At 39.9% G+C, this 27,150-nt stretch overlaps 2 protein-coding genes across 4 annotated transcripts; one reads left to right on the top strand and one right to left on the bottom strand.

Annotated features, from left to right (window-relative positions):
• Positions 1-2,575: 2,575 nt before the first annotated feature.
• Positions 2,576-18,513, bottom strand: LOC149084351 (uncharacterized). Of its 3 annotated transcripts, none has more exons than XM_089235468.1 (2): positions 18,355-18,513; positions 2,576-2,999 (listed from the first exon to the last, which is right to left on the bottom strand). In XM_089235468.1, the coding sequence occupies exon 2, from the start codon at positions 2,993-2,995 to the stop codon at positions 2,693-2,695; it is 303 nt and encodes a 100-aa protein (XP_089091594.1). In that variant the 5' UTR covers positions 2,996-2,999; positions 18,355-18,513; the 3' UTR covers positions 2,576-2,692. The 3 variants fall into 3 exon arrangements, with proteins under 3 accessions (XP_089091594.1, XP_089091593.1, XP_089091592.1); XM_089235467.1 differs by lacking the exon at positions 18,355-18,513 and adding an exon at positions 9,219-9,376; XM_089235466.1 differs by lacking the exon at positions 18,355-18,513 and adding an exon at positions 9,200-9,369.
• A 1,074-nt stretch (positions 18,514-19,587) lies between these two features.
• On the top strand, positions 19,588-25,448 carry LOC149084350 (uncharacterized). The gene is made up of 2 exons (XM_089234725.1): positions 19,588-19,828; positions 23,779-25,448. The coding sequence occupies exon 2, from the start codon at positions 23,791-23,793 to the stop codon at positions 25,009-25,011; it is 1,221 nt and encodes a 406-aa protein (XP_089090851.1). The 5' UTR covers positions 19,588-19,828; positions 23,779-23,790; the 3' UTR covers positions 25,012-25,448.
• Positions 25,449-27,150: the final 1,702 nt, after the last annotated feature.

The following is a 27,150-nucleotide window of genomic DNA, read 5'->3' as shown; positions in this document are numbered from 1 at the left end:
GGCAAAGATGCCCGTAATAAATATGGATGTCATATATTTCAAAAATACAGCAACCCAATTAAAAATGCAATTGCAATTAATATACATGACGAAATATTATGCAATGCCCATAAGAATACTTATGGTTGTCTTATTCTAAGTATCAAACAATCAATTAAAACCTGAAATATTTTTTTTAATTCCATATTCCATTATTTTAATAATGGAATTAATCACTATGAAGAGTAAAAATATGGTATTTCTCTCTCATTTTTTTAGAATTGATGGATGCTATTTAATTTTTCTTCAGATGTTTATTATATTATAATAGAGAGTAATAACCAAAATTAATTATCGGTACTAGATTAATTAAATTAAGTTTTTGTGCAAACAAATTAAGAAAGAAATTATAATTTATTTTTATAACGTTAAAAACTTTAATAATACCAAATCCTGCTGCTAATTCGTTCGTTAATATAGCTATTCTAACCACCTGTCCTCTAAGATTCACTGAAACACTTGAAAAAATTGTACAACACAGTCAAACCTTGGTAAAGCGTCACCCCTGGAGGCAATGACATAAGTGAGGGAACTTAATAAAAATAAAACTGACACACATATACCTGTTATTTATACTAACAGTGATGTTTAAGAACTGATGTTATATGTTAAGCATGGTGACACTAAAAGTGGTTGACATAATACTGAGGTCTTACTGTAGATGCTTCATAATTGTTTTCTATTATGAAAGCCATATTTTGTTGATGCTTAGTGTCCCTAAGCATGGGTTTTATGCATTCAAGTAAATTTGATGGTGATCTCCTATTTCTAATTTTTAGCATGCTTTTCTATTCACCATCTTTGATTATTTGACAAGATTTACCTTGTGTAATATGCAGAATTTTTTTAGAGACACACTGTGATAAAAGCTATTCTAATGTCATGTTCGCTATATAATCTGCATGGATTTTCTCATTCCTCTATCTCTCTTTCGGATCATAAATAAAAGTGGTAATTTTTTTTGAGTAATTTCATAATGAATGTGGTATTGTAATATGTGAGTGTTATTTTCTGATTTCTCCGTCCATAGTGATTGCATTAGTCTTCTTTAGGTACTGTGATGTGTCTGTGTTTCACTGAATACTGTACGCATCAATTTATAAAAGGTATCGATGTATAAAAGTTAATCTTTAACAGGTCATGTGACCAGATCATATTTTTCTCCTTTGAAGCTTGTTTTTGAAAAAGCTAGGTTTCGCTTGAAATCATGTGTCTGATTTTTTTTATATATCTAGATATGCATTTGTAGTGTTTAAATAAACAGCATATATTGGAGTACATATTGCTAATAGTTTTTGTTTCCCTGGAACATTTTTCAAACATCATAGTGTGCTCAGCAGCACGTTGCTGCATAGTGGTACATAAACAGAGAGTAGCTAAGTAGTGTAATGTCTTCAGTGAGCTGTAAACATTCCTTAGCATATAGCGACAAGATATCTTGTCCTTGTGTGTGTGGAAGAAATACATTCACTTCTCTCTATTCCAAAATGAAGAAAGTGAAGAACAACCCTATAAACCTAATTTTTTCCCCTTCCCCTCACACCTCTCAGCAATAACTTTTTTTCCTCCTCGCTAAAGTTTGTGAAAAAAATTGTATTACATGCATAGGAAAAGTGGATGACTTGTTCCTCTCATTTTATATATGTTTAACAATAATACCACTTCTTAAGATTTATCTCTGCTAGATTTATTGCACTTTCCAAATTTGTTGCCAAAAGCCCATATGTTAAGTAGTTAAGAGTCATCACGTCTTATTCACTTTGAGGGGGGGGGGCGCTTTATAAGCAAGCTACAGAGTTAGAACAGAAATGAATGATTGAACTGAGTAGTGGTGGATTTTCATACTGCAAAAGTGTGTTGCCGTTTCGTTGGCTAAATCAGGGGTTCTCAAACTGTGCGCCTCCTTTGTTAGGGATGCCGCGGTGGTGACCCTGACAAATGTTTTTCGAAGAGATTCTTTGTTAAACGCTCTGGGGAGTCGGCGAAGCTCGCAGAGAAGCTTTGAATAGGGAAAGGGGGCGCCGCGGGTGGAAGAAGTTTGAGAACCTCTCTTGCCTAAATGTTGCGACAGCGAAAACGATGGACTAAAGATACTAATACAAGTCGAAAATCCCGAATATATGATGTATTATGACACCAATGTGCGCTCATGTATACAGTCCATCATCCATTTCCTACAGTCATTTTATAATAAATGCTCACAGGTGCAACCACAGATAGCAATAACGTGCGACTGACAAAAATAATACAGGGATATACGTATAATATTTTTGAAGATGTCCAAACTGTTACAGTCGTAACCGAAAGCTACTCTATGGACACAACTTAACGCTTCAAAGTTTGTTCCATCAATTCATAATAGCCATGTATATTTAATTACTATAATATAATCTGGTTCTCTCATTCACTATATTAAGTCGGAAATTGGATCTCAAATTTATCTGGGTATTTTTCTATAAATTCTATCAGCAGTAACTGATGAATATTCAGTGCATATTCGAGACATTTATTTATATACCACTAATTTAGGCAGAGATGATGTGACATATCTTTATTCATACAAGTTACCCATATAGACAAATGAATAAAATGCAGAGATGAATTTATCGATGAATTAATTTTGGTTTGCATGATGTTATCAGCGTACCAGTGCTTACTTTTTTCCCCAACCCCACCCGCCCATAGTGCCCGCATGAGCCATTGCTTGGGCCCCACCGAAGTTGAATAAATTCCGTGATGTTTTAGCTTCTGGTGTACCTGGACTGCTGGTTGCTGTCGCGGTCGCCGCATACTGCAGAATCATAGGCATTGGTTTCGGAGCCGTTACTGCTTCAGTTGCTGTATCATTTTCATCATCATTCTCGTCGTCATTGTAATCGCCGGCGTCTTGGGACAGGACAAAACGTGGCGGCATCATCAGGACAGCAGCTAACGTGACCGTCAGGAACAGCTTCATGTTTCTGATATTTTCGGAATGAAAAAAAAGTATTACCAGGGAAAATTGTCATGCAATGCTGTTGCTATTGAAACTTTTTTAATGAGTAAACGGAAAAAACGAACGACTATAGGAAATTTTCACTACCGTATATGCATTGTGTTCACTCTTATCCAATGGCTATTTCCTGAACCGTTGGTTTTACGGACAACTTTCACTTACAAAAAATGTTTCAAATGATATCACCCGTGATCTTAAATGTTGTTAAAATGAAAAGAAATATATTACAAAATTTAAGTTTTTATAGTTTCCTTGTCCTCAAAAACCCAATTAGAAAGTGGTTGCCTTGTCTCTCCTGAGGCCAAGAAAAAAAAATTTCCATGTTTCTAAGTGCATTATTCGCCGAGATATTTTTTAATTCAAAAAACAGGAAAATGGGGGTGGGGGAATAATATAGCATAAATGAGGGAAAGGAGCGTTGCCCATTAGTTCATATGCTGTTCTTTCCCCTTTTTCTCTGCTTTTTGAATTCACAAATATCTCAGCGAACGTTGCACTTGGAAACACTGGAATTTCTTTCTTGACCTCAGGAGAGACAGGGCAACAACTTCCTAATTGAAGTTATGAGACAGGAAAACCGTATAAACACTTAAATTTTGTAACTTTTTTTATTAATATATGTAATTTCATTCCCCCCCCCCCCTCCCCCTTCTTCCCGCATTTGAACAACATGGTTCGAAACATTTCTTTCTAATTGAAAGTTGTCCCTAAAACCAACGGTTCAGGAAATAGCCATTGGATAACGATAAGAGTGGACACCCTGTATACTCGTGTATAAGCGGATTTTTTTGTATTGGGGGGCAGCGGGGTCACTTTTGGAAGTTCAAGCAGAGTTTTACCAACCCTTTCAACATAGCAGGAATGAACTAATTCCTGCCTATGAAAGCAAATCTTATCTTTGCAGCATCATAGGGCTCTCACAAGTTGGGTATAATTGATGGTAATTGTTCTGCAAGGTCATCTAAAGCCCCTCATGCACAAAAAGCCGCCCCCCCCCCACTCCGAGATGAGCCCATGAATTAAGACAGCCTTGCGTGAAAGGTATTTCAAAAAGAGCATCAACCCATAAGTCAACCAACACAATAAGTAACCAGTTTGTGCCAGTGAACAATATCACCATCTTCCATTTGAAAAAGTCTTCCCGCAGAGAGCAAATAAACCTTTAACAAGATACTTACATTATACGAAAATTCTGGCTCTTGCCATTTCCACTTCAAAATATGGAAGACAGATATATCATCACTAATACTATGTAACTCTGAAAAAAAAAATATGCCACGCATATGTATGCAGACGCAACACGTTCCGGCATGTACGAATTCGTTTGAAATTTTCGGAAGAATATTTACAAGATGCTTGTAAGGTATATATGGTAGAATTTCTCAATAACGAACACCCACGGGCCCGAAAATTTTGTCCGTTAGTGAGTGTCCGTGCGTATTGGTCGAGTATTACGAGGGTTGATCAACCAAATCAGAGCGCCCCGAAGGTTTTTCAAAACCATCCTTCTTTGAATGCCAACAATAGCAAATCACTCGTGATATAGATACAGCTGTGCGTGGTGCTTCATGTCTTAGGAACAGAGTGTGTAGGGATTTTCGGGGTTTCGAGCGCTGTTGTCTTCCTGTGGGGAAGATTGGCAACGTTCGACACGTTTTTCCTCTGTCAGAGTACCGGGATTTACTATTATCCGCTAGGGAGGGGGGGGGGTTCAGATGTGGCAGTGATTCCAGTGGTGCCAAGGGGTTGTAGAGGGTATAGGAGTAGGATCCAACAATTCAATATAGGCCTGAAGGACATTTGCTCCTCACTTGGGGTCACGTTTTTGGAGCTTCCCGCATTTACTGATAGGTGGCTTCGTTCAGATGGGATCCATCTAAATAAGAGGGGGGTCTGGGAGGTTTACGATAGTCTTAGGTTAGGTTTTTTGCTCCCAGACCACGTAGTCGGGAATGCGGGTTAGTTAATGATAATCATAACAGTACTGACGGGGAATTACCCACCACTGACTTGAATGGCTTCTCGATTGACAATAAATCACCGGGTAAATCAAAATGTGTTCTAATTAATGCCAAGAGCTTGGGTAATAAGAAAGATTTTTTAGAAACTATGATGGTTGTGGGGGGCTGGATCTTATAGCCGTTACTGAATCTTGGGCAAAGGATGGGGATGAATCTTTCTTACACATCTCAGGATACGATACTTTTTTGAGAAATAGATCGGATAGGAAAGGGGGTGGAGTGTTGATATACGTGAAATCATGTTTGAAGGCTAGAGAGTGTAACGTGAAGAGAAATGATATTGAAACTGTATGGGTTGAGCTTGAGAACAAAAGACATTATAAACTTATTGTTGGGGTTTGTTACAATCCACCGAATAGGGATCCAAACTATATCGCCAAATTGCATGAAATTTCCTACATGTGTAAGCGTAAGAGGGTTCTCATACTAGGGGATTTAAATTACCCAGGTATTCAATGGGAGAACCTTTCATCTAGAGATCTGTATGAAAGAGTGTTTCTTAAGTTGGTGCTGGAAATTTTTTTGTATCAGAAGCCACTAGGGGTACTGCTATTTTGGATTTAGTTCTTACTAGTTCTGAGGATCTAGTTGAACGTGTTTCAGTGGGGGAAGAGTTTTCTTCCAGTGATCATCGTATCGTCAGATTTCACTAACTTTTCCTCGGGTAAGGTTGATTACAAAAGATTGGTTCCTTGTTTTCGGAGAACTAACTTTTATGTTTTGAGAGGAAGGTTAGCGGAAGTTTTCAAAGACCGGTTGGAATCAGTAGGGGTGGTGAGTCATTGGGAGGAATTTAGTACGAAACTGTCCTCTGTTTTGCACGACGCCATACCCTTTGTTCGAAAAAGGCGTGTTTGTACATCGCACCCTCTATTGTTCACGGATAGCGTGCGTAACCTCTATCTTGAAAAGAAAAGAGCATTCAGGGAGCATAAAAGTGGACGAGGTGACCTATCATTGGTCATACCATCATATTTACTGATAAAAGAAGAGTGTTGAAGAAAGCGATAAGGGATAGTAAAAAGGAAGTTGGATCTAGGTTGACAGATAACATTGGCTCTGATCCGAAATCATTTTTTCGATACGTCAATAATGCATGTAAGGGGACAGTTGGCCCCCTCTCGATAGGAGGGTCTAGGTTAGAGAGCAATGTTGATATGTGTAGTGCTTTCAATGACTTTTTCGCGTCGGTTTTTAACAGAGATAATGATATTCAATATACGGGTGTTGCATGGGGGAAATAAAATCCTCAACGATATTCAAGTGGAAGATGTGGCGGTCCTAAATCTTCTAAAAAATATATGTGCGAGCAAAGCACCAGGACCAGAGGATATATATCCCAGGGTCCTCAGGGAATGTGCTAATGAATTGTTAGGGCCAGTCGCACAGATATACAGCAGTAGTGTTGCTGAGGGTATCGTCCCAAGGGATTGGAAACCTGCTAATGTTGTTCCGATATTTAAGAAGGGTAGTAGAGAAGTTGTGTCCAATTATCGTCCAGTGAGTTTGACGAGTTCCCTCTCGAAAATTTTGGAAATTATCATCAAAAGGCAGTTTGTGAAGTGGATAGACGAGAATAATGTATTGTCGGATAATCAGCATGGGTTCAGGAAGGGGAAGTCATGTGTAACTAATCTCCTTTGCTTCTATGATCACGTGACTAAGGCTGTGGGTAAGAGCAAAAATGTAGATGTTGTTTACCTTGATTTCCAGAAAGCATTCGATCGGGTCCAACATCGTAAACTCTTGAAGTGTTTACACGAGATTGGAATTGGAGGCAACTTGCTGAATTGGATAGAATCGTGGTTAAGAGATAGGTCGCAACGGGTTATGGTGAACGGGGAATTCTCTGGTTGGACAGGCGTCACAAGTGGAGTTTCTCAAGGAAGTGTCCTTGGCCCTATACTTTTTTCACTTTTTATCGATAAACTCGATCAGGGTATCGATGGGATAACTAGCAAATTCGCAGATGATGTGAAGCTAATGGGGGTAATCGGGAATCAAAGCGATAGGGAGTTGTTCCAGACCAACTTAAACAGGATTGCAGCATGGGTAAATGAATGGAGCATGACGTTTAGCGTTGATAAGTGCATGGTCGTTCATTTTGGTTCGAACAACCCACTGTTCTCTTACGAGTTGAATGGTGTCACTATCTCGGATGCAACTAGGGTCACTGATTTTGGAATTCGCATTGACGAGCGACTTAGGTTTTCTGAACATTGTTCAGCGGTGGTCAAAAAATCGAATAGAATGCTTGGTCTCATTTTCAAAAAGGTCTCTTCACGTTCTCCTAAAGTCATTCTTCCGCTTTTTCGAGGTTTAGTTCGTCCTGGACTGGAATATGCTGTTTGGAGACCATACCTACAGAGGGACATAGACTTGGTTGAAGGGGTGCAGAGAAGAGCTACGCGTGTCCTTATTGGCACACGGGGCTTGAGTTATGAAGAGAGACTTCATTTTTTGAATATGTTTACATTGGATGAACGCAGATGTCGAGGAGATATGATCGAAGTGTTCAAAATTTTCAATGAGATGGATAGAATGGACCATGAACTTTTAGTACACCGCCAATCGACTGCTTTTACAAGGGGACACCAGTATCGATTGGTAAGGGACAATGCAAGGTTATGGTGTCGCAGGGGGGGGGGAAATTTTTCTCTAATAGGGTTGTCAATAAATGGAATAGCTTACGTCCGGAGGTAGCAAATTGTAACACAATTGACACGTTTAAATAGAAGTATGATAAACATGTTGGGGTAAATCGAGAAGCTATCCATTCTTAGAATAATACAACCGTAAGTATTCTTTATGGGCATTGTATAATATTTTATCATGTGTATATATGGTTTATAATGTTTCTAATTACATTTTTAATTGAGTTGCTTTATTTTTGAAAAATATGACATCCATATTTGTTATGGGCATCTTTTTCTCAGCCACTTCGTTGGGCATTTTGCCTGTTGTGGTGTTGTATTTGTATTTGGTGTCCTTTCGTGTAAGGCGCCTATAAATATTTGTTTTAAAGTAAGGAACCTAGAAAGAGAGAGAGAGAGGGGAGCGGACTCATCCGCCACTTTGATCTTCATCGATAAGAAATCTGAACATTCGGAATGCTTTCTCTAAATCCGAATTGGAGCATTTCATAGCTAAGCAGCATAGCGCTTTCATATTTTTGTGTAAAAAATTTGGAAACTCCAATGACGATATTGAAAGAATAACTACCCTGTTATTATTCATTTTTGCCATTTTTCATGCAAAGATCAAAGATATAAATATGGATTGCAAACCTATTTGCCACATCCTCCCTTGCCTTCGTCACTACTCGCTGCATTTCTTCGGAACCTGAGAATCGTTTGCCCTTCAGCAAATTCTTTATCTGAGGAAAAAGTCACGAGTAGACGAGATCAAGGAAATAGGCTGGCTGTGGAAGCATCGGGATGTGATGTTTTGACAGACAAGATCTGTGACAGGAGGAGGGACCCGTGAGTCCTTAAACGTCTGCATGGTTCGGTGAGACGCAAAGGACCAGGTCTTTGGTAGACCAAGTCGCGGGTGATCCATCACGATAATGCGCCGGCTCGCAGGTCCCTCCTGGAGTCAGTTTACCTGTCAGAACATCACATTCCAATACTTCCACAACCCAGCTTATTTTCTTGATCTCGCTAGATATGACTTTTTCCCTTGGATAAAGAATTTGCTTTAGGGGGGCTACGATTCTCGGGTTCCGATGAAGTGCAGCGACGAAAGCACTGGAGGATGTGACAAGAAAGGGTTCAATCTGCATTTACATCTTTGTGTGAACAATGGCGAAAATGCACAGGGTAGTTACTTTGAAGGAAGCACCAAATAATTCTTCCGTAATAAAATAAGTTTCGGAACTTCTTGAACGTAAGTACCTAGTGTAATAAATAGGATTTTATAATAAACCGTTATATTGTCCCGTCAATTTTTTTTATTTTTTTGGCACGCTCTTAAAAAAGTTTGGCCATCACTGGATTAGAGTTAGAAGGTAATCTACCCAATGATAACAATAATCAGCGCCACCATTGGGACCAGTAATGTGAGACAAATCAGCTTGCATTTCAGAGTACCTACTCTCTCGCAAGGGATCTCTTGCGTCAGAACAGAAAACAAAATATCTCACCCTTTTTATGACAACGTACCGATGAGTCCAGAACCTGGTTGAAGAATAAAAACACGGAGGAGCCTGAAGTCAACGTTTCTCGGATTAATCACTCAAAAGGAACCATCGCAGTTGTGCTAATATACGGGGGCCACTAAACGGCAATTGAACTTGTCATAAGTCTTTTCAGCATAGTTGGATAACTCAATTGTTGAAAAACATGTTTATTTTCTGTTCAAATGAAAAAAAAATACATTTAATGATGATACTTTGAGGTCGCAGCTGCACATCCACGAGTAGCTTTGATTACCCGTAAACGAATGTTCTCTCGGGATTGTGCAAGCCAAGTGAAGATGTCAGAGTGGTTTTTTTTTATGTGTAAATATTTTATAAATCTCTAAATTCTGGGTAATACGTGTATGTGCGTAAGTCAATATTAGTGCAACACCGAGGCACATCGCTACCGAATTTTATTTCTTAATAAAGCATCGCGGCGCAAATCTCGAGTATCAAATAATCGTACCATTGAGTGTCAAAATTTGGATTTTTTGTTTGTATCTCAAATGTAAACAGTGGAGCGTCTCTCGATAACGGTTACAATGTGACCGAAGTTTTAATGACCAACACAGTGTGCAAGCATGCGAATGACAAAAATAATAACCAGAAGAGCGAGGGACCAGGTCAGTGACAAACCAAAAGAGTGACTCAGAAAGTGTTTGAGCATGGGAGTGAACAAAAGAGTGACATAGAGAGTGGGTAAGCAGTAGGAGAAACCTAGAGAGCGAGGGACCAGGATAGAGACCAAGAAAGTACGCAAGCATGTGAGTGACCAAAAGGGTGACTCGAAGACGGGGGGAGGAAAGCAGACTATCGCCCAAAGCGGCTAATTTGAGGAGTGAGTTTGTCACATAAGTTTAAACAGAGTAGAAGAAGAACGGCAAACTTTGTGTAGCCCACAGACAGCAAAACCATAAATCCGCCTCTTCCTTAGAGAAGTGTAGAAGCCTGCTGGATAAAGCGGTAATCCTCCGGTAATTTTGTTCACACCATAAGTTTACTTTACAGGGGCAAGTGGGAAATTTAAACTTAGGGAGGGTCACCAAAGATCTCAGCCTAGGTGCTCAGCTGGATGTCAAGGCGAAAACCAAGGTCATCTCAAGAACACCAAGTAAGTGCCGTCGGCAAAACGATGTTCATCAAACGAGCATTATTATCGGGTGGGGGGGGGGGGATCCAATGTATTTGGCCAAGTCTAGTTAGTTCCACGAGTTAACGCCATCGTTCGGATGCGCCAATACACCACAATCGTATGCGCAAAATTTATCTCCGGAAAGTTCACCGACAACAATCCGCCGAAACATGGGCGGAGATACGGTGGGGGGGGGCAGCTTCAGCTTCAAAGGTGGAGTCGACTGATCTAATGTATAAATGTATATATGAATTGACATCATCATCATCGTGCCCCCCCCCAGACTTCCAAGTCTACCTCTCCGCCTATGCGCCGAAAGGAAAATTCGATGTCCTGACAACTCATTGTCGAAGTGACATGGTGTGTAAAGGGATGAGCAAATGGGTGATTGATCAAGTCAGTCGGGAGTGAGTGAGCAAATGAACGAACAGCGAGTGAATGAGCAGGTGAGCGAGTGAGTCATTCATACCGTCACTCAGTCAGCCCCCGACTTACAGGCAAGGCATTCAATAGTCTCTCTCTCGGTCGCTCATACAGTTACTTATTCACTCACCCACTACCTTGGTCACTCACTCAAGCGCTCACACTCACTTGGTAACTAGCTTATTCGCTAGCTCACTCATCAACTCATTTGTTCACGCACTCACTGACACATTTACTCATTTGCTCAATCACTCGGTTACTCACTCATTAGTGACGAACTGTTGTTGGTGTTTCTTTGTCTGCGTCCTGCGAAGGCATTTATGGTTGGTACTACAGGTACATTTTTAACATTTACAGGCGACATTCCAGGTTTTCACTGCGCCGATCACTTACAAATGCATAAAAACAGGGCCGGTCCTGTAAATTCATCTGCCTGAGGCAAATAATATTTTGCTGCCCTTATTATACGACTACAGTGGAACTTCGAACAGCTTAATTCGTTCCACGAACGTGCTCGTTATTCGAATCAAACTTCCCCATAGGATAATCCGTTCCGCAATTATTCATTCGCGTAAAAATGACTAATAAAACGGCATTCAATTAATAATTAAACACAGTAATAATAACCTCTCGTTAACCAAAGTTCCAATGTATCTGTGAAAAGAGTTTTCTTTTTTTCACCTCTATTACCTTGATATAATGGTTCCAAAATTGTTGGTCAGGGGGTAGGGGTAACGTTGATGATTTGAAATGTCGTGAGAGAATTTCCTGAATAAAAACATCCTGATGAGAATAAATACTGTATATATCAAATCAATATAATAACTCTTCTTTTAGTGAGGGGGGTGGTCCATATTGTGCATCTGTTTATATTTCCTTCCTATTGGTTTCCGAAAAATGTCTTCCCTTCAAAAGGTTAACTGAGCTATTTAGCACATACATATTATGCAATGTATTAAAATTGTACGTAAAATTTACTAAAAGAATTTGAAGAAAAGGCTCATTCAATCAAGTGGCCTATCACAAATGTGCTTTTGCGCACTTCTATGGGGAAAACATGAACATTAATAAATTAATAGTTATTCTGAATCCAAAGACAAAATTTATTTATTAAAAATCCAATAATCGTTCTCCTCATTTCCTGATTTTTAAAATCGTGATTCTCTGCGTAATGTTGCTTACATCTTGTTAGGTTGCGTAGCATAAAAATATAAGTTTTTATTACCTCTTATTTATACGTTGCTGCGAAATTTTCTAGGGGGAGGGGGAGCCCCGAGATGATCAAAAATTAAAAATATTTTCATAGCTCTTGGAGTTCCCTTGTGTTTCCCGAACCCAGTGTGTCCCATTTAAAGACCGATTCTCGCATACGCTAATGATCGTGACATTAACATTGAAAGACCGGACACACCCCGCTTCCCATCTCAAAGAGATATCTAAAGCGTTTCCGAAAGATGGATACATTCGGAATTTTATTAAATTTCGGTAATTTAAATTTAATAATTCTCGTGACCAGGCTGCAAATTTTTGTTATGTTGTAGGTCTTCCCATAGTGCAACGCACTTAAGTTACGCAAATTCTACTACCAGTCATTGTATCGCTTGATCACTGTTTTGCGCAGCATAACCTTGATGGTCCTTGCACCAATAAAAAACAAACCCCAATCCAATCCAAAGGTGCTTATGTACCCTCGAATGGTTGATATATCACAGCAAATCCGTCGGAAAAGAAATATGATACAGTATTTGTTTTTGGTAAAGTGCTGTTATTTCGACTCTCTTAAAACACCCTCTCCCGCCTTTACTATTGTGATTCCACCGCACATTCGACGATAAAAAATTCTTGTTTTGGTGTCATATAACCTCTAAAAGTTTTTCCCATGGATTTTTAGAATCACCCTGTATTACATGTGAGAAACACGAATCAATCCCCCCCTCCCCGGAATCCCTTCCGCCATCTAACAAATAAAACTGTTACAAGTCTTTGAAATTAGCGACCGGTTTTTGATTAATGCGCCGCATGAAAAAAAAATGACACGATGTTAGTTAATATTTTCTAACCAATAATATTAGTATCCTGGATGAGGGTAGGATGCTGGGTAAGATGGGGGGGGGGGGACCAAGAAAAAAAATATGGTCCAAAGGGGGCAATGGGCTAAAAAAAGGTTTAAAACCACTGCAGCACAGTAATTAATTACATATGGGAGAAATATCTTCAAATGGAACTTCTGCTGTCCCCCTATCAAATAAAACTGTAATAATTCTTTCATTGTGAAATTGATGACTTCTGTGAGCACAGAAACAGGCCTGTGGAGAGGAAATAAAAGACAATGTGATTCCTATCTGGAAAAAAAGTTGGTACATTCCATATGTAAGAATAAAATTCTTCCTTTTCCCGCGGTGCTAGTCATAGTGGTGGTAGTAGTAGTAGTAGTAGTGTTAGAAACGAAAAGGAATTCATCTCGAGCCCTGTCGGATCCACCCCGTTCTGGGGGCTATGCAGTGATCTCACGATAAGATTTGGCACAATGATTTATGATAATAAATGTGTAAATTAAGAGGTGGTGCTAAGCCCTGACGTTGTTGAAACAGCAGTAGGGACACATTTTTATTGGATGAATATTCAAAAATTCATTTGAGTTCTATAGAACAAACAGACTTATAATTATCAAGGGTCCCATTTTCAAGGGTTCTTTATATTGGAAACCCCTTAAATAGAGAACCGATATAGTAAACAGAAATGGGCAGTTCGAACATTCCGAAGTCGAAACAGCACCACATTAGAGAAACTCCTAGTATAGTGTTGGCTGAAAGAGGCATTTGTCAGAAGATGAACAAGGAATCCGAACTTGGAAGTTTGAACGAAAAGAAGAGGAGGAACCTATTTTTTTCCCCGAAACCAGTTTCTCTAGACTATAGATAGGTGCCATTTTTGAAATACAAGAAAAGGAGGTGGTTGAGATGAATTAAGCATTGAATATAGTATTTCAGTACTGAAAAGTATTGTATTTTTACTTGCTTTTATTTATCCACACTCACGCTTTCCTTTCAATATTATTTCGATGTTTAAGTATCTGCGAGAGTGAAAACACCGTCATAACAAATTTGTCGTAAAAAATGCCGCGCCTGTAATCATGCCGCCCTCATGCCTGACGCCGGCCTTGCATAAAAATGAGGGATTTTTCATTTCTTCGAGATTTTGTTGCTGTGGATAGTAACCGCGAGAGCAAGGTTCTTGTTTTTCCCTTCATTCTCGAGCGAATACTTTGAAACGCACACAGGGTGCATAGCAAACAGGGGATATGACATTTTACTGGCGTACCATAGATCTTAGAAGTATACTTCCAGTTAGAAAAAGTTTCCAAATAACGTGTAGTACTCAGATATGTCATTCATGTTACAAAGGGTGTTGCATAGTTATTAAAATAAAAAATTAGTTTTTTATTTCAATAACCCAGGTGGAAAGTTGTTGCCCTGTCTCTCCTGATGCCAATAAAAAAAAAATTCCACCCTTCTAAGTGCAATATTCACTGAGATATTCGAATTCGAAAAACGGAAGAAAGTTGGGAAAAAACAGCTTTAAAAATGCGGGTAAAACTGAGACACTTCAATTTTCGAGGTTTACGGTATAACAGTTTTTGTGCATTTAAATACAATACAAATACAATGCCACAACAGGCAAAATGCCCAACGAGTTGGCTAAGGAAAAGATGCCCATAACAAATATGTATGTCATATATTTATTTCTGTGGTCATGTCACTGTTTCTCATACCCCTGCATCAGGAAAATTTCTGACAAGGACGAACTGGGTGTCAAAATTGTGTCCCTCTAAACATCCTTTGCTACTTCAGGTACTTATTAACCTGGGATACCATGCTAAAATTATGCTTGGATACTAAAATATTTGGTTGGCACATAGATCTTTCAAGCCCTGCCTTATTGGTAAATAAACGGTCTGGTACTATTTCTTCTTCATCATCATCAACCATTTTAAATCCCCTGCTGGATGAAGGTCTTCTCTAAATTTTTCCATTTTACTCTGTCTGATGCTTTAGCCATCCAGTTGCCACTCCAGCCACTTTTCTGATCTTGTCGATACATCTTGTGTGGGGATGCCTTCTCGGACGTTTAAAACCACTGGGGTACCAATAAAGAATACTTGTGGTCCATCCATTGTCCTGTCTTCTTGAAATATGTCCAGCCCATTTCCATTTTAGACGTTTAATTCTTTCCATGATATCATATACCTTTGTTTGGTTCCGTATCCAAGTGATTCGTTTTGCCTCGTCTCTCCTTGTGATGTCTAGCATAAATCTTTCCATGTTCCTATGTGTTGTCTTTAGCCTTTGTATCGTCTTGCTTGTGATTGTCATGTTTCAGCTCCATAGGTCAGTGCTGGTAGCACACACACACACAGATTAACCAGTCAAGTGGTTACGACGGCATCTGCCTTCACTGCCATACGTAATGGTGGTGTAACGCTATTAACGTGTCAGTACGTGATTTGTTCAAAAAGTATCCGGCCATAATTTTTCGTGAGTGATCCAATGGAGCTAGGGAAACGTGGTTTGATGCACGTATGTAGGCAATCCTATTGCGCATGCTTGAATTTTTCTTCATGCCTGCAGAAGCAGCTTGTCACCAGCATACCGCTGATGAGTGAGGCAGTGTGAGAGCCGTCACAATTTTGTTTTTGACAAAATGGTAGGGAAAATGTGAACAACACACTACTGCAAATTGCCAATTGCAGCGCAGAATCTCTTTGTAGTACTCCTTGGTGATGTCCGTACCGTGCGGTGCGTACTTGTGATGAACCTCTCCACTGGATTCACAGACAACATGATTTTGACATTGCATCTCCGGAAGACCAAATCGTCGGTCAAAATGGAATGAACGACTCCAATTCTAATGCTCGTCTCGTCTGCAATCGTGATTCGATGATCCTGCATCACGAGAGTCCTCGCTTGGTCAATAACGATCTCATTTCTGAATGTTGAGGGCCTACTAGAACGTTCTTTCAAGTTTACCCTGCCAATTTTTTGAAAACGAAATTACGGTGGTGCTCACTTCCTCACTTATCGGCGGTCTGCCGGTAAATGGCAACTTCTGCTTCTGCAGGCAACAAAAAATTCAAGCTTGCGCAATAGGATTGCCTACATATTTTCACCAAACCACGCCTCTCTAGCTTCATTGGTTTACGCACGGAAAATTATGGTGTGATACTTTTTGAACAAACCTTGTGAGAGTGGGTGAAAATCTATGTCATTTTGAGATCGTTTTTTTTCAAATGGGAAAAAGTATTTGACACGGGTGAGAATGTTCTCTCCTTCCGCCCAGAGTGTCATCACTCATCCACCGTTTCCCTTTATTTCCTGTCTAGCCGTAACAGCATACTTTGTAGAGCAATTAAATGCGACTAGCTGTAATTATTATACAACTATTAGATACGGGCATCGATACGACCATCCAGTTTCTTTCACCCCTATTATCATGCTCCTTCAAACTATGTCAACTTGGGGATTATCTTACGTCGTGGAATTACTCTAGTGGTTGATCAATCATCCTTCGACAAATGTTAAACAGTACAGCAGATGTGTTGGTATGGTGATAGCACAGGCACGATAATAACATATAATAGATCTTTTGATGATAGCCGAGTTTGATCCGTGCACGCGGAACAGCGTGGTGGTTGGCGAAGTTGTTCTGTGTGGTTTGTGGAGCAGCGGTTCCCAAACAAGCGGTACCTGGACTCCCAGGGGTTCACGGTTTTTTTACTGAGGGTCCAAGGCCCAATTGTATAGTTATAAAACAAATGAATGCCGAGTTTAAAAAAACAAATAATGTAAATAAATTATTAAAAAAGATGATTTCAATTAAGTTAAAATGTTTGGGAACCGCTGCTCCAGAAATTGCGTAATGAATGTCTGCTTTTTCAGTATTACTCAAGTGCGCCAGTATCCCGTACGTTACAAGTGTTAGAACGGTTTGCACGCTGGAATAACTTCACAGGGCTGGCGTTCGCGCCTTTTATTCCCTGTGACGGAGATTTGCATGCAGTTTCTTCTACTTCCCCAGCTTACATTTGAATGCATGATGTTCTTTCTCTCCCGATACATTTCAACAATAATGCAGTTTTAACGTTTGCAGAGCGGCCATTTCGAAACGCGATAGCGTGTTTGCGTATCATATTAGATCAAGCAATCTTTGATGACAATTATTTGTATTGGCGTGTACCATCACCCCTTAAAGTTTTCCCATCGTTCCTGAATCACCCTGCATACAGAGTGCATAAGAAAGTTTCTTTACATTGAAATAACTCGGGAACCGTTGATGCCAGAAAAATACTTCAGATTAAAAAAAGTATCCAAATAACGTGAAGACCTTAAATATTTCATTCATATTGTCAGAGGTAGTTTAGTGTGTTGTGTTGAGAGAGAGAGAGAGAGAAATAAAAAAATCAACTTTTTATTTAGTCATCCTGTCCAATTAAAAAACACCAATGTCTCTCATGTGAGACCAATGTATGTATATCCTATATCCATGTTTCTGAATACGATATTCGCTAAGATTTTGGAATTAAAAAAAATCGCTGAAAATGTGTGAAAATGGGGGGGGGGGGGGGAGAACAGCATAAATTAACTAAATTAACAGACGACCTCCTTCTACTAAGGTTTCAACAGCCGGCTGATGCGAAGCTGAATTCAGCAGGGAAGAAAATTCAACTGCTTCTGCGGGGAATCGATTCCATGTACTCTCACTTACCCGGTGAGTGCGCCAGACTATTACGCTACAAAGGCAACGGCTCCAAAGGCAAAGTATGTGGGACAGTCCTAACTCAGGCTAAAGTTGGCAATTGCTGATACTGGTACCAGATGGCGGCTTATCCCTTTGTTTCAAATCGAGCACAACTCAGGTCTATCACCATCGGCAATTTACTACTTTGTGAGGTTGTGCCGGAAATGTGTGTACCTAATAGTCTGAGTATCTAGTGCTGTGTCGGATTTTTCAGTGCTGCCATATTTCTGAAGTGAAGTGTAATGATTGAAGTATTTGTACTGTTTGTTGACCTGTTGCTCTCTGTGGCAAGTACGTCTACACGTTATTTGAATACTTTTTCTAATTGGAAGTATGCTTCTAGGATCAACGGTTTGCGAATCATTCAATAATTAAGTCCCCTATGTACCCTATATACACACACTCTATTTCATCGTTTCCCAACCTTTTTTGTCCCATAGCCCCCTTCTTCAGAAATTTTTTTCTCACATCGCCCCCAATGCAATCTAATCCATTGGATCCTATGTTATACTCGTAGCTTCTACCGCCCCCCCCTAGAACTTTCCATTGTCCCAAGAGGGGCGTTAACGCCCACGTTGGGAATAATTTCTCTATCTGTTTGCGCTGGTTTCTATAATAATGTAGTAAGTAGAATCTGTTGTAAGATAGCCCGTTGGTGTCGCACACAATTGCTTTTATAGAAATGGGGTTAACAGAGTCCTCTTTTAGGAGAACATGTTCTCATTTTCGATGCCATTTCGAGCGTTCCCCTACGTTTTAGAACACTCACCTTTTTGTCCTCCTTTCGAAATTATTTTTCTTTTTTTACTGGGGAAAATTTTTCTTCGCTCTTAAGCACGTGTCTCTTGTTTTTTTCTCTTCACATTTTTACACGCTTTGACAAATAACCGTCGAAATTTCCAGAATACGGGAACTCAAGTTGCCTCACAGCGGGGCGAATGCCGTTTTCACCCTAGCTTGCTCCAGGATAACATGAAAATGAGAACTTTTCTCTGAAAAAACAAAATTGCAACATCCATTTTATTTTTAATATCATTGTTTGCTTACCAACAGCTGATCACGTGTGCTGAAGTGGGAAACAACACTCACTACTGATTCTTATGGCGAAATCGCCTAAAAGCAACTCTCCCGAAAGCACAAAACCTTATGTGGGTGAAGTCTATGGAAGCTTTCAGAAATTCCAGTAAATGTAACAGAAGACAAGGTTTCGTCCAAAGGAAACCTCGCCATGCTCCACTCAAAGGCCGCGGAGCAATAAAACTAACTAGAGTGTGGGAACAGGAGAGACTGGTCATTATTTGTTCTTTTTTTCGGTTTTTGATTTTTTAGCGGTTCTGTTTCAGTTGGGTCACTGTGGTGGCTGGATTTTGACAGTATAGTGGTGCCACCTACTGTAAAAATTGGAAGAGTGACGTTATCAAGGGTGCGGATACAAGAAGGCATCCTCCCCCTTCTCAGTTTCCGAATCTGGTAACCCTATATAGAAGTTCACCGAGGTCGAAAAAACCGGACAGTGGTTGCCGTCTGGCTATTGTGTGATAGAAGAGAATCGAAATTCAAGCGTTCTAATTAGTGATTTGAGGATACATCAAGATTCATATTATCATTTTATGATTCATTATATGATTTTATTTTTCATTTCTCAACGATTTATTTAGATCCTTTGATTTTTCTTGACATTTGAAATCATATCCCACTCTACGCAAGTGTTGTTATATGCTTGAGATCTTATTAATGAATTTCCGGATGCGCCCATCCTTCGGGAGCGCTTCGAAATTGGAAACGAGGTGTGTCGGTCCTTCGTGTTCATGTACACACGCACACACTTTCCAATTCGTAAGAAATTCCTCAGAGGTGCATGTACGGTTAAGTAACAGAAAAAATTGCACGTCTTTCATAAAAAATTCCCTTTTCTCTGGCAAACGATTCATTTTCCGAGTGTATGTTATGAGAGCGGATATCATAGCATTTCTGATTGATTGCGATCGATTTCCAGCCCGATTAAGTGATGGATTCTTCTCAGACGATGATTCAGTTCAGTTTGTAGATGCCAGCACTAGCAGGGAAAGGAAATTTTATCTTCCGCACGTTATTACCGAGTGTAAACATTGCAGATGCAATTTTTTTCTCCCCCAGAGAGTTTCCTCTCTCTCTTGGTTTCTTACTCATTTTTCGATCCTTTGGATTTATTTTCTTTCTTTGGCACTAAACAGCTGTGCGTGTGGAGCTAGCTATACGTGAAGGTGAGTTTCAAGGAAAAATATGTTTCAGTCATAATTGGTAACTTCATTAGAATAATCTATTACGGTTAATAGATTAATTAATTAAATTAACCGGCAGCGGTTCTCAACCGGTGCTCCGTGTGAACTCCCCAGGGGATCCGCGGCAGCTCGAGAAAAATACAAAAAAACAGTAAATTCGGAAAAAATAATTATAAGTATTTTTGTAATAAATCAATAACTTTGATGAATGAATAAAAAATAGGCCTAGGACTCCTCCATAGAAATTGTGTAACTGTATCAACAAATACAGTCAAATTCGGTATTAACGCGACATCGAACATTCCGCGAAATTTTGGTGTTATAACTGAGGTGGCGTTACAACCGAGGTTGACATTTTCCAGACCTTTTAAGTATGAAATATATAATCAGATGCAATCAAATTATGTGTATGAATTTGTTGTTTTATTATAATTAGGGGATGACCATGTTCGATCCGGAAAAAATACGGGAAATTGCAATCATAAATACGTGACATCACCAATTCTCGCTGAAAATATTGCCAGTTGTCGGCGAAAGTGCCAATTATTCATTATGAGTTACTTTTGGCGAGAAATGAATTATGCAAATTATCTTCACCATAATTATTGTAAGGGTTAGGTAAAGTAAGCTTCGTTGAAGAGACGGAGCATTTTTTGACAAAAAGAGTCGGGAGGGGGGGGGGGCAAAATTATGTGGCACATTATTTATTTCCGTGCCATAATCACCACAATTATGATTGCAGTTATCACCATAATTATGATAAATAATACGGAATAACGGCAAAAAAGTGTCCTCGATCGACCAGACCAGACCGGAATGAAATTTATTTTCCCGGGCCTGGCCCTTTCGGACCATCTGCGGGCTTACAAATTGTAGCCACGGGGGCTACGTGTGAAGAGAAAAGTAACAACAATACAAGTGAAAAAACTCTTGCTCTGTTTGCCGTTAAATATGAAAGTGAAGAAAAATATAATAATATTAATATTTTCCCTTTTTTCGCCAAGGATGAAGAAAAATTTTCCGCCCAATTTTGATTTGAATCGGGCAAATAATGGGTGTGCCAAGGAATTTATTCATTTCCCAGGGTTCAGTTAAGATAGTGTCCTCGATCGTTGCGTTTTTTTATTGACGTAATGAGAGAGCAAGGTTCATGAACATTATTTTCTATGGGTCGGAACCATCGATTTCTATTGGCGTTGTAACCACGATAGGTGGCAGCAGAAGTTTTCCTAACGTGAAAAGCTTTTCTATTTCCATCAATAATTATCTCCTTCACACCTGCGCCATAACTGAGCAGTACGCATTAAAAAAAATTGTCTTGAATGATTTGTTTTTATTGTTTGTCAAAATGCTGTTTAAAAAGAGGGAAAATTTAAGAAATGAATATTAATTTGAGTAGTGATATCTTCACTAGGACCATTTGAGGTAGGTACACATATGTGTGCCTCTCAGTGTACCTCAGGTCTTAACTTGAAAAAAGAATCATTAAAAATCATTTAAAACTGTTAAAAGTGAGGAGCGAAGAGTTATGCGCATTTCTCTTCTACTATACAGGGTGGCCTGTAAATGCTGATGCGGCCTTTATCTCATCAACCATCCGTCGTATATAGAGGTATGATTCCGGTTTTAAAAAAGTACTCAAAAGACGTTTAAAAATTGCCCTGTACTAGTTTTTAGAGTGAAAATACAGTGTGTCACAAAATAAGAAATCAAAATTTTTATACGGTCCCCTTGTCCTATGGATTTCAATTGAAACCGCTGTTGCCCTGTATCTCCTGAGGCCAACCGAAAAAACTTCGTGTTTCTAAGCGCAATATTCGCTAAGATTTTTAAATTCAAAAATTGCAGGAAAGTTATGAAAGAACAGCAAAAACTAACGGACAACGCTCCTTCCCCCTCATTTATGTTGTACTTTCCCAACTTTTCTCCGTTTTTCTAATTCGAATACCTTAGCGAATGGCAGTCCAGTGATTAGGGGAGCTCGTTTTTGACTGTGCAAGTCTGCGTTCGAATCCCGGTTCGGACACGGATGTCTACTAACACTAACAAATTCACGAATTCCCTGGACAGATCGTAAAGATCTCTTGATAATACGTGCTGATCTCTCACACACACTTATTTGTTGCACTCAGAAGCTTGGAATTTTTTTTGTTGGCCTCAGGAGATACAGGGCAACAACTTTCTAATTGGAAGTTAGAGCACATGAGTACCGTATAAAAATTTAGATTTTTTATCTTGTTACACACTGTATTTTTCACTCTCAAAACTGGTGCAAGGTAATTTTTTAACGCCTTTTGAGCATTTTCTAAATTGAAACTTTACCACTAAAATCGACAGTTGATAAGATAAAGGCCGCACTACTTACAGGACACCCTGTATAGATATCAGAGGCAGAGAGTGAACAGAATTGGAATTAATTTATCTCAATTTATCCTCCTGACACACACACAAATATTTATAGTACGCGGTTAAATTAGCAGTGGCGGGAAAGGAGCCGCTCTGCGCCGTCATGTTGGCATCGTGCTGGACTCTCTTCACTCTCTTTGAGAGGATCAAGGTTCGAACCCCACGTTGAAGGCACAATGGTGGTTGCTTAAAGTTGGTTTTCTAACTTTGAGGAGTGAATACTAGCTTGTCTCACATTTGAAAGAGTCTCCTGATTACTGCTCTCACAATAATCATATCTATTTGCCACATTTTGAAGTGAAGATGGTTAATGCTGAAGTTTTCTTGCTATGTAAGTACCATGTTGAAGGTCTCAACACGATACCTACATAGCATAAAAACTCAAATATTTACCATTTTCACTTCAAAATATGGATTCACTTCAATATGTGGAAGTAAGATTTCAGCCCGAAGGTAGAGTCCGCGCAGCTGTAATCATATTGGGACTCAGGGTTTCTGATAATAGTAACCAAATGATTAAATGTATCCGAAAAAAAGCCCCATTTGCAAGTAAGGTGACCATACATCCCATTTGGTCGAACTTGATGGGTGGTAAATGGGTATTGGTAGAACGGGACACACACACACACACACACTCTGTAATGGGATTTTTTTTTTCTTTGAGCTAAAATCCTGAATTTTTGTTATTCAGCCAGTATTAAGAAAAAATTTCAATGGAAAAAATAACATTATCCGGAGTCATGACAATTATAAACGATTTTTCCCCCATGCTATGATATTGGTCCGTTGCGTCATTTGCAAAAGTGGTAATAATATCCGAATGATAACGTTATCCGTGATTCTAATAAGGGGTGTCAACTGTAACACGAAAATAAACGAAACCTCTAACAACATTAATACGTCAGAGCCATGACGTATGCCATGCACACACACACACACAGCATGTACGATTACGTAGCAGTAGACGTTATCACCATCCTAATAGGTTTGAGGTGTTTAAGGCAAAACCATTCGATTACGAAATGGATTAACTTCATAAAAAAATCAGTTCTATTCCATTAGCCTTGGGGTAGGACTGCGACATTGAGTTGAGACTACATGGACATTTTCAGGTCACGTTTCATGTTGTCCCACGTGAGCTACGATAGTAGCTACTACTACCTTACCGTACATGAACTTCGGTCCTATCGCCATACAGCAAGTTACTACCGATCGAGTTGGGTTAGAAATGAAGGCAACATCTATCGGTGATTGCCTCAGGTTATGAAGAAAAAGAACTTACCTCCGTCATTTCCCCAGGATTGAACCCACGGACATGAAAGCAACCTTCAAGTCCGGGCATTTTACCACCGCGACACCCGGGTGTCCACGCTAGATGATAGTAGGCATTGCAAATAAAAACAGCAATGTGGCATTTTTTTAAATTTCAAGCGGCAACTTTCGTATGTCAATATCTTCCTAAATATGTATGTACGCTAATTTATTGTGTATCTTTATTGATGACACTTTTATGGGAATGTTTTCAGCTTCCTGAAACAATGAATAGGATATTGATATTCGTCATCCTGGGCCTTCTGGTACCAAACGCGGTGTTGTCTCAAACCACCGAAGCGGCAGATACTACAGCCGCCGATACAACTCCAGCAGATACGACGCCAGCTGATACAACTCCAGCAGATACGACGCCAGCTGATACAACTCCAGCAGATACGACGCCAGCTGATACAACTCCAGCAGATACGACGCCAGCTGATACAACTCCAGCAGATACGACGCCAGCTGATACAACTCCAGCAGATACGACGCCAGCTGATACAACTCCAGCCGATACAACTCCAGCTGGTGGCACGACTCCAGCAGATACGACACCAGCTGATACAACTCCAGCTGGCGGCACGACTCCAGCAGATACGACACCAGCTGATACAACTCCAGCTGGCGGCACAACTCCAGCTGATGGAACAACTCCAGCTGATGGAACAACTCCAGCTAGCGGCACAACTCCAGCTGATGGAACAACTCCAGCTGGCGGCACAACTCCAGCTGATGGAACAACTCCAGCAGGCGGCACAACTCCAGCTGGTGGAACAACTCCAGCAGGCGGCACAACTCCAGCTGGTGGAACAACTCCAGCTGGTGGAACAACTCCAGCTGGTGGAACAACTCCAGCAGGCGGCACGACTCCTTCTAATAAGTCCCCAGGTCAAGGCACAACGCCACAAAATGCAGGCGGACCGACACCACCAATCTTTCTTAGAGGAATACAACCATATAGGTCTCCAGAAGGACCACCGCCAACTAGGTCTTCTCCGGGCTATCAGCAATCACCAATGTTTTATGGCGGGCAGCAACCATTCAAGTCCCCTGGAGGACCACCACAACAGATGTCACCTGGAGGGCCACAACAACAGATGTCCCCTGGAGGACCACCACAACAACAGATGTCCCCTAGAGGACCACCACAACAACAGACGTCTCCTGGCGGACCACAGGCACAGGCGTCCGCTGGCAGTAACTCGGGAAGCTTCCCATTTCCTTTCCCCTTTAAGATGCCTTTTAATTTTCCAAATATGCCGTTTCCTCCTATGCCTTCTTTCCCAAATTTCCCGAATTTTCCATTCCCGATGCCATTCTCATCGAATCAAGCATCGCAGTCATCCTTTTCTTCATCCCCCAACGGAAACGCCCAAGCCTCGGCCTTTGCTGATGCTTTCCCAGGGTTCGCTAAAGCCTCTGCGAGTGCAAGTGCACGGGGTTGAATGCCTTTTGATTCCGCCAATTAAATAAAACACCACACAAAGGGGGAACAACCATTCTCCCCCCCCCCCTTCTTAAAAACACGTTTTACAAGTTGTGCTGTTGTTTAATGATATGTATCCAACTATTTTACAAACACCCCGAACCTGCTTATACTGTACTATAAATATCTTTAATCCATGAAAGCTGATGTGAAAATTCAAAAATGTTTATTTTTACTCAAACTTATCTTCAAAGCAGTAAGACAAAAGAAAAATTGCTTGAGATTTTCTAGTTGTTTTTTTTTCCAAGCATGATCTTGCCTTTTTTCAACAAAATCTTTTCTGTGTTAATTGTTCCGAATCAAGTTGTTTTGAGCAAAGATGAAAAAGCAATATAACCATTCATGAAATTCAATAAAAGACATTTACGACAAAATAAAATTTGACCAGACTCTGTACTAATATTGTATTATTTATTCGTCTGAATGAAGGAAAAAACCATACAACACCATAAAGTACTCTGCATTAACCTCTTCAAGTACAGGTTTTTGGCAACAAATTCGGATGATTTATATTTGAAGTGCCGGTGATAAAACTGAAAATGATTTTCCTCGTTCGCAAGTCTGAAATAGAAGACGGATAAAGATTAGTGCACGGTGCAGCAGATCTATTTCACTTTTGCACTCATCTTCGCTCTTTCTCACCCTCCCCTATTTATTCTCTCTCCCTTTTAAATACGTAGTGGAAATATACATTACATGTGTGGGGGGAAAAATCACTAAACAGAGAGAAAAAAAAAAGCGGGAAGGAAGAAAAACAACTGCAACTCCGTTGTCAGTAGCTTCAAGTAGGTTGTCAATGAAGCTTCGCGATAACGAGAAAAGAGGTTAAAAAAAAATAGGGAGTGCTGGAATATGTATTTCTTCCATTTGCATTTGGGCGAGATATCTCATCCTTGATCGTTGAGGGGGTTAAAATAATCAGGATGAGTTGTGCGACTGACGGCGTAACTTTGATCACATCACGTGTTCACGACCCAGGTCTGTCACCACAGAATCGATTTACTACCGCAATTACTTTATTTAACTGTTCGTGAACCTCGTGCACACTCCTCTGCGAAATTTCTAACGAATGTGTGCATGTCGAAATGTATTTTCTAAGTGGGTGGGTGTGCTCTCCCCCCCCCCCCAACGTATTTATGCTATGTTTGTTTCGTGTGATTGCTGGTGATGCCATCTCTCTTCCACATTTTGAATTAAAAATGTCAAACGCCTGCATTTTCATGTTAAGAAAAAACCATATTGAAGGTTTGCGTGCTCTCTAAGGAGAGACTTTTTCAGATGGAAGACCAGAATTCGCATTCGCACGAGCTGGTCAGTTTAATCAATCTACTACTACTTGAACTCCGAAGAGGTAGTCAGTGCTGGAATTTTGTTGCATTTGGAGAAGATACCAGTTTTGAATACCTGCGTTTAGTAGGTCTGCCTTCCGAATAGAAAGTGATAAACTGGAAAATTGAGTAATATTCTTCTGCGTGTTGTAACAACAGTTAGGAACCCTTGTGTAATTCACCAAATCTCCAGCTAGCATTTGTTTTTTTTGTTTTTGGTGAATTCCACAGAGGTTCCCAACTAGTGTCATCAAATGATGTAGATGGTTGCCCACTGCGATACGATAAATAATAAACGTAATGACAGAGAGAGAGAGAGAGAGAGAGAAAATAGTAATAATGGAAATTAAAATAAATCTCTGAAATTAAATGATGATGGTTGTTCTGAAACTCATTTGTGCAATAATGATTTTTTTATATATTGCTATGAACAACGAAACCGAACTAAATTCAAATTCGTATCTCTGAAATGATAATCAACAATACTAATTTAAAAGAAGGAAAAGTATGCTTTTTTTTTTTTTTTCAAACCGAGCACAACTCAGGTCTATTGCCATAGGCAATTTACTACCTAGTGAGTTGTGCCGGAAGTGTAAGTGCGTGTACCTAACAGTCTGAGTGCGTATCTAGTGTTGTGTATGATTTTTCAGTGCTGCCATCTATATCTCAGAAGTGAAGTGAGTGATGTGTAGTGACTGAATATTTGTACTGTTTCTCTCTGTGGCGAGACTTTTTAACGGGGAGATCGGCTCGCATTTGCGCCTCGCAGT

Source organism: Pholcus phalangioides, unplaced genomic scaffold, assembly GCF_987345545.1.
Source record: "Pholcus phalangioides strain wild (caught in Gottingen) unplaced genomic scaffold, Ppha-v1.0 ptg000008l_1, whole genome shotgun sequence".
Lineage (NCBI taxonomy): Eukaryota > Metazoa > Arthropoda > Arachnida > Araneae > Pholcidae > Pholcus > Pholcus phalangioides.
The sequence above is the reverse complement of the archived record's forward strand: the minus strand, read 5'-3'. Positions and strand labels throughout refer to the sequence as shown.

Bases quoted from the DNA above. Each gene is read 5' to 3' on its own strand.
- LOC149084351 (XM_089235468.1), bottom strand. From the start codon at position 2,995: ATGAAGCTGTTCCTGACGGTCACGTTAGCTGCTGTCCTGATGATGCCG.
- LOC149084350 (XM_089234725.1), top strand. From the start codon at position 23,791: ATGAATAGGATATTGATATTCGTCATCCTGGGCCTTCTGGTACCAAAC.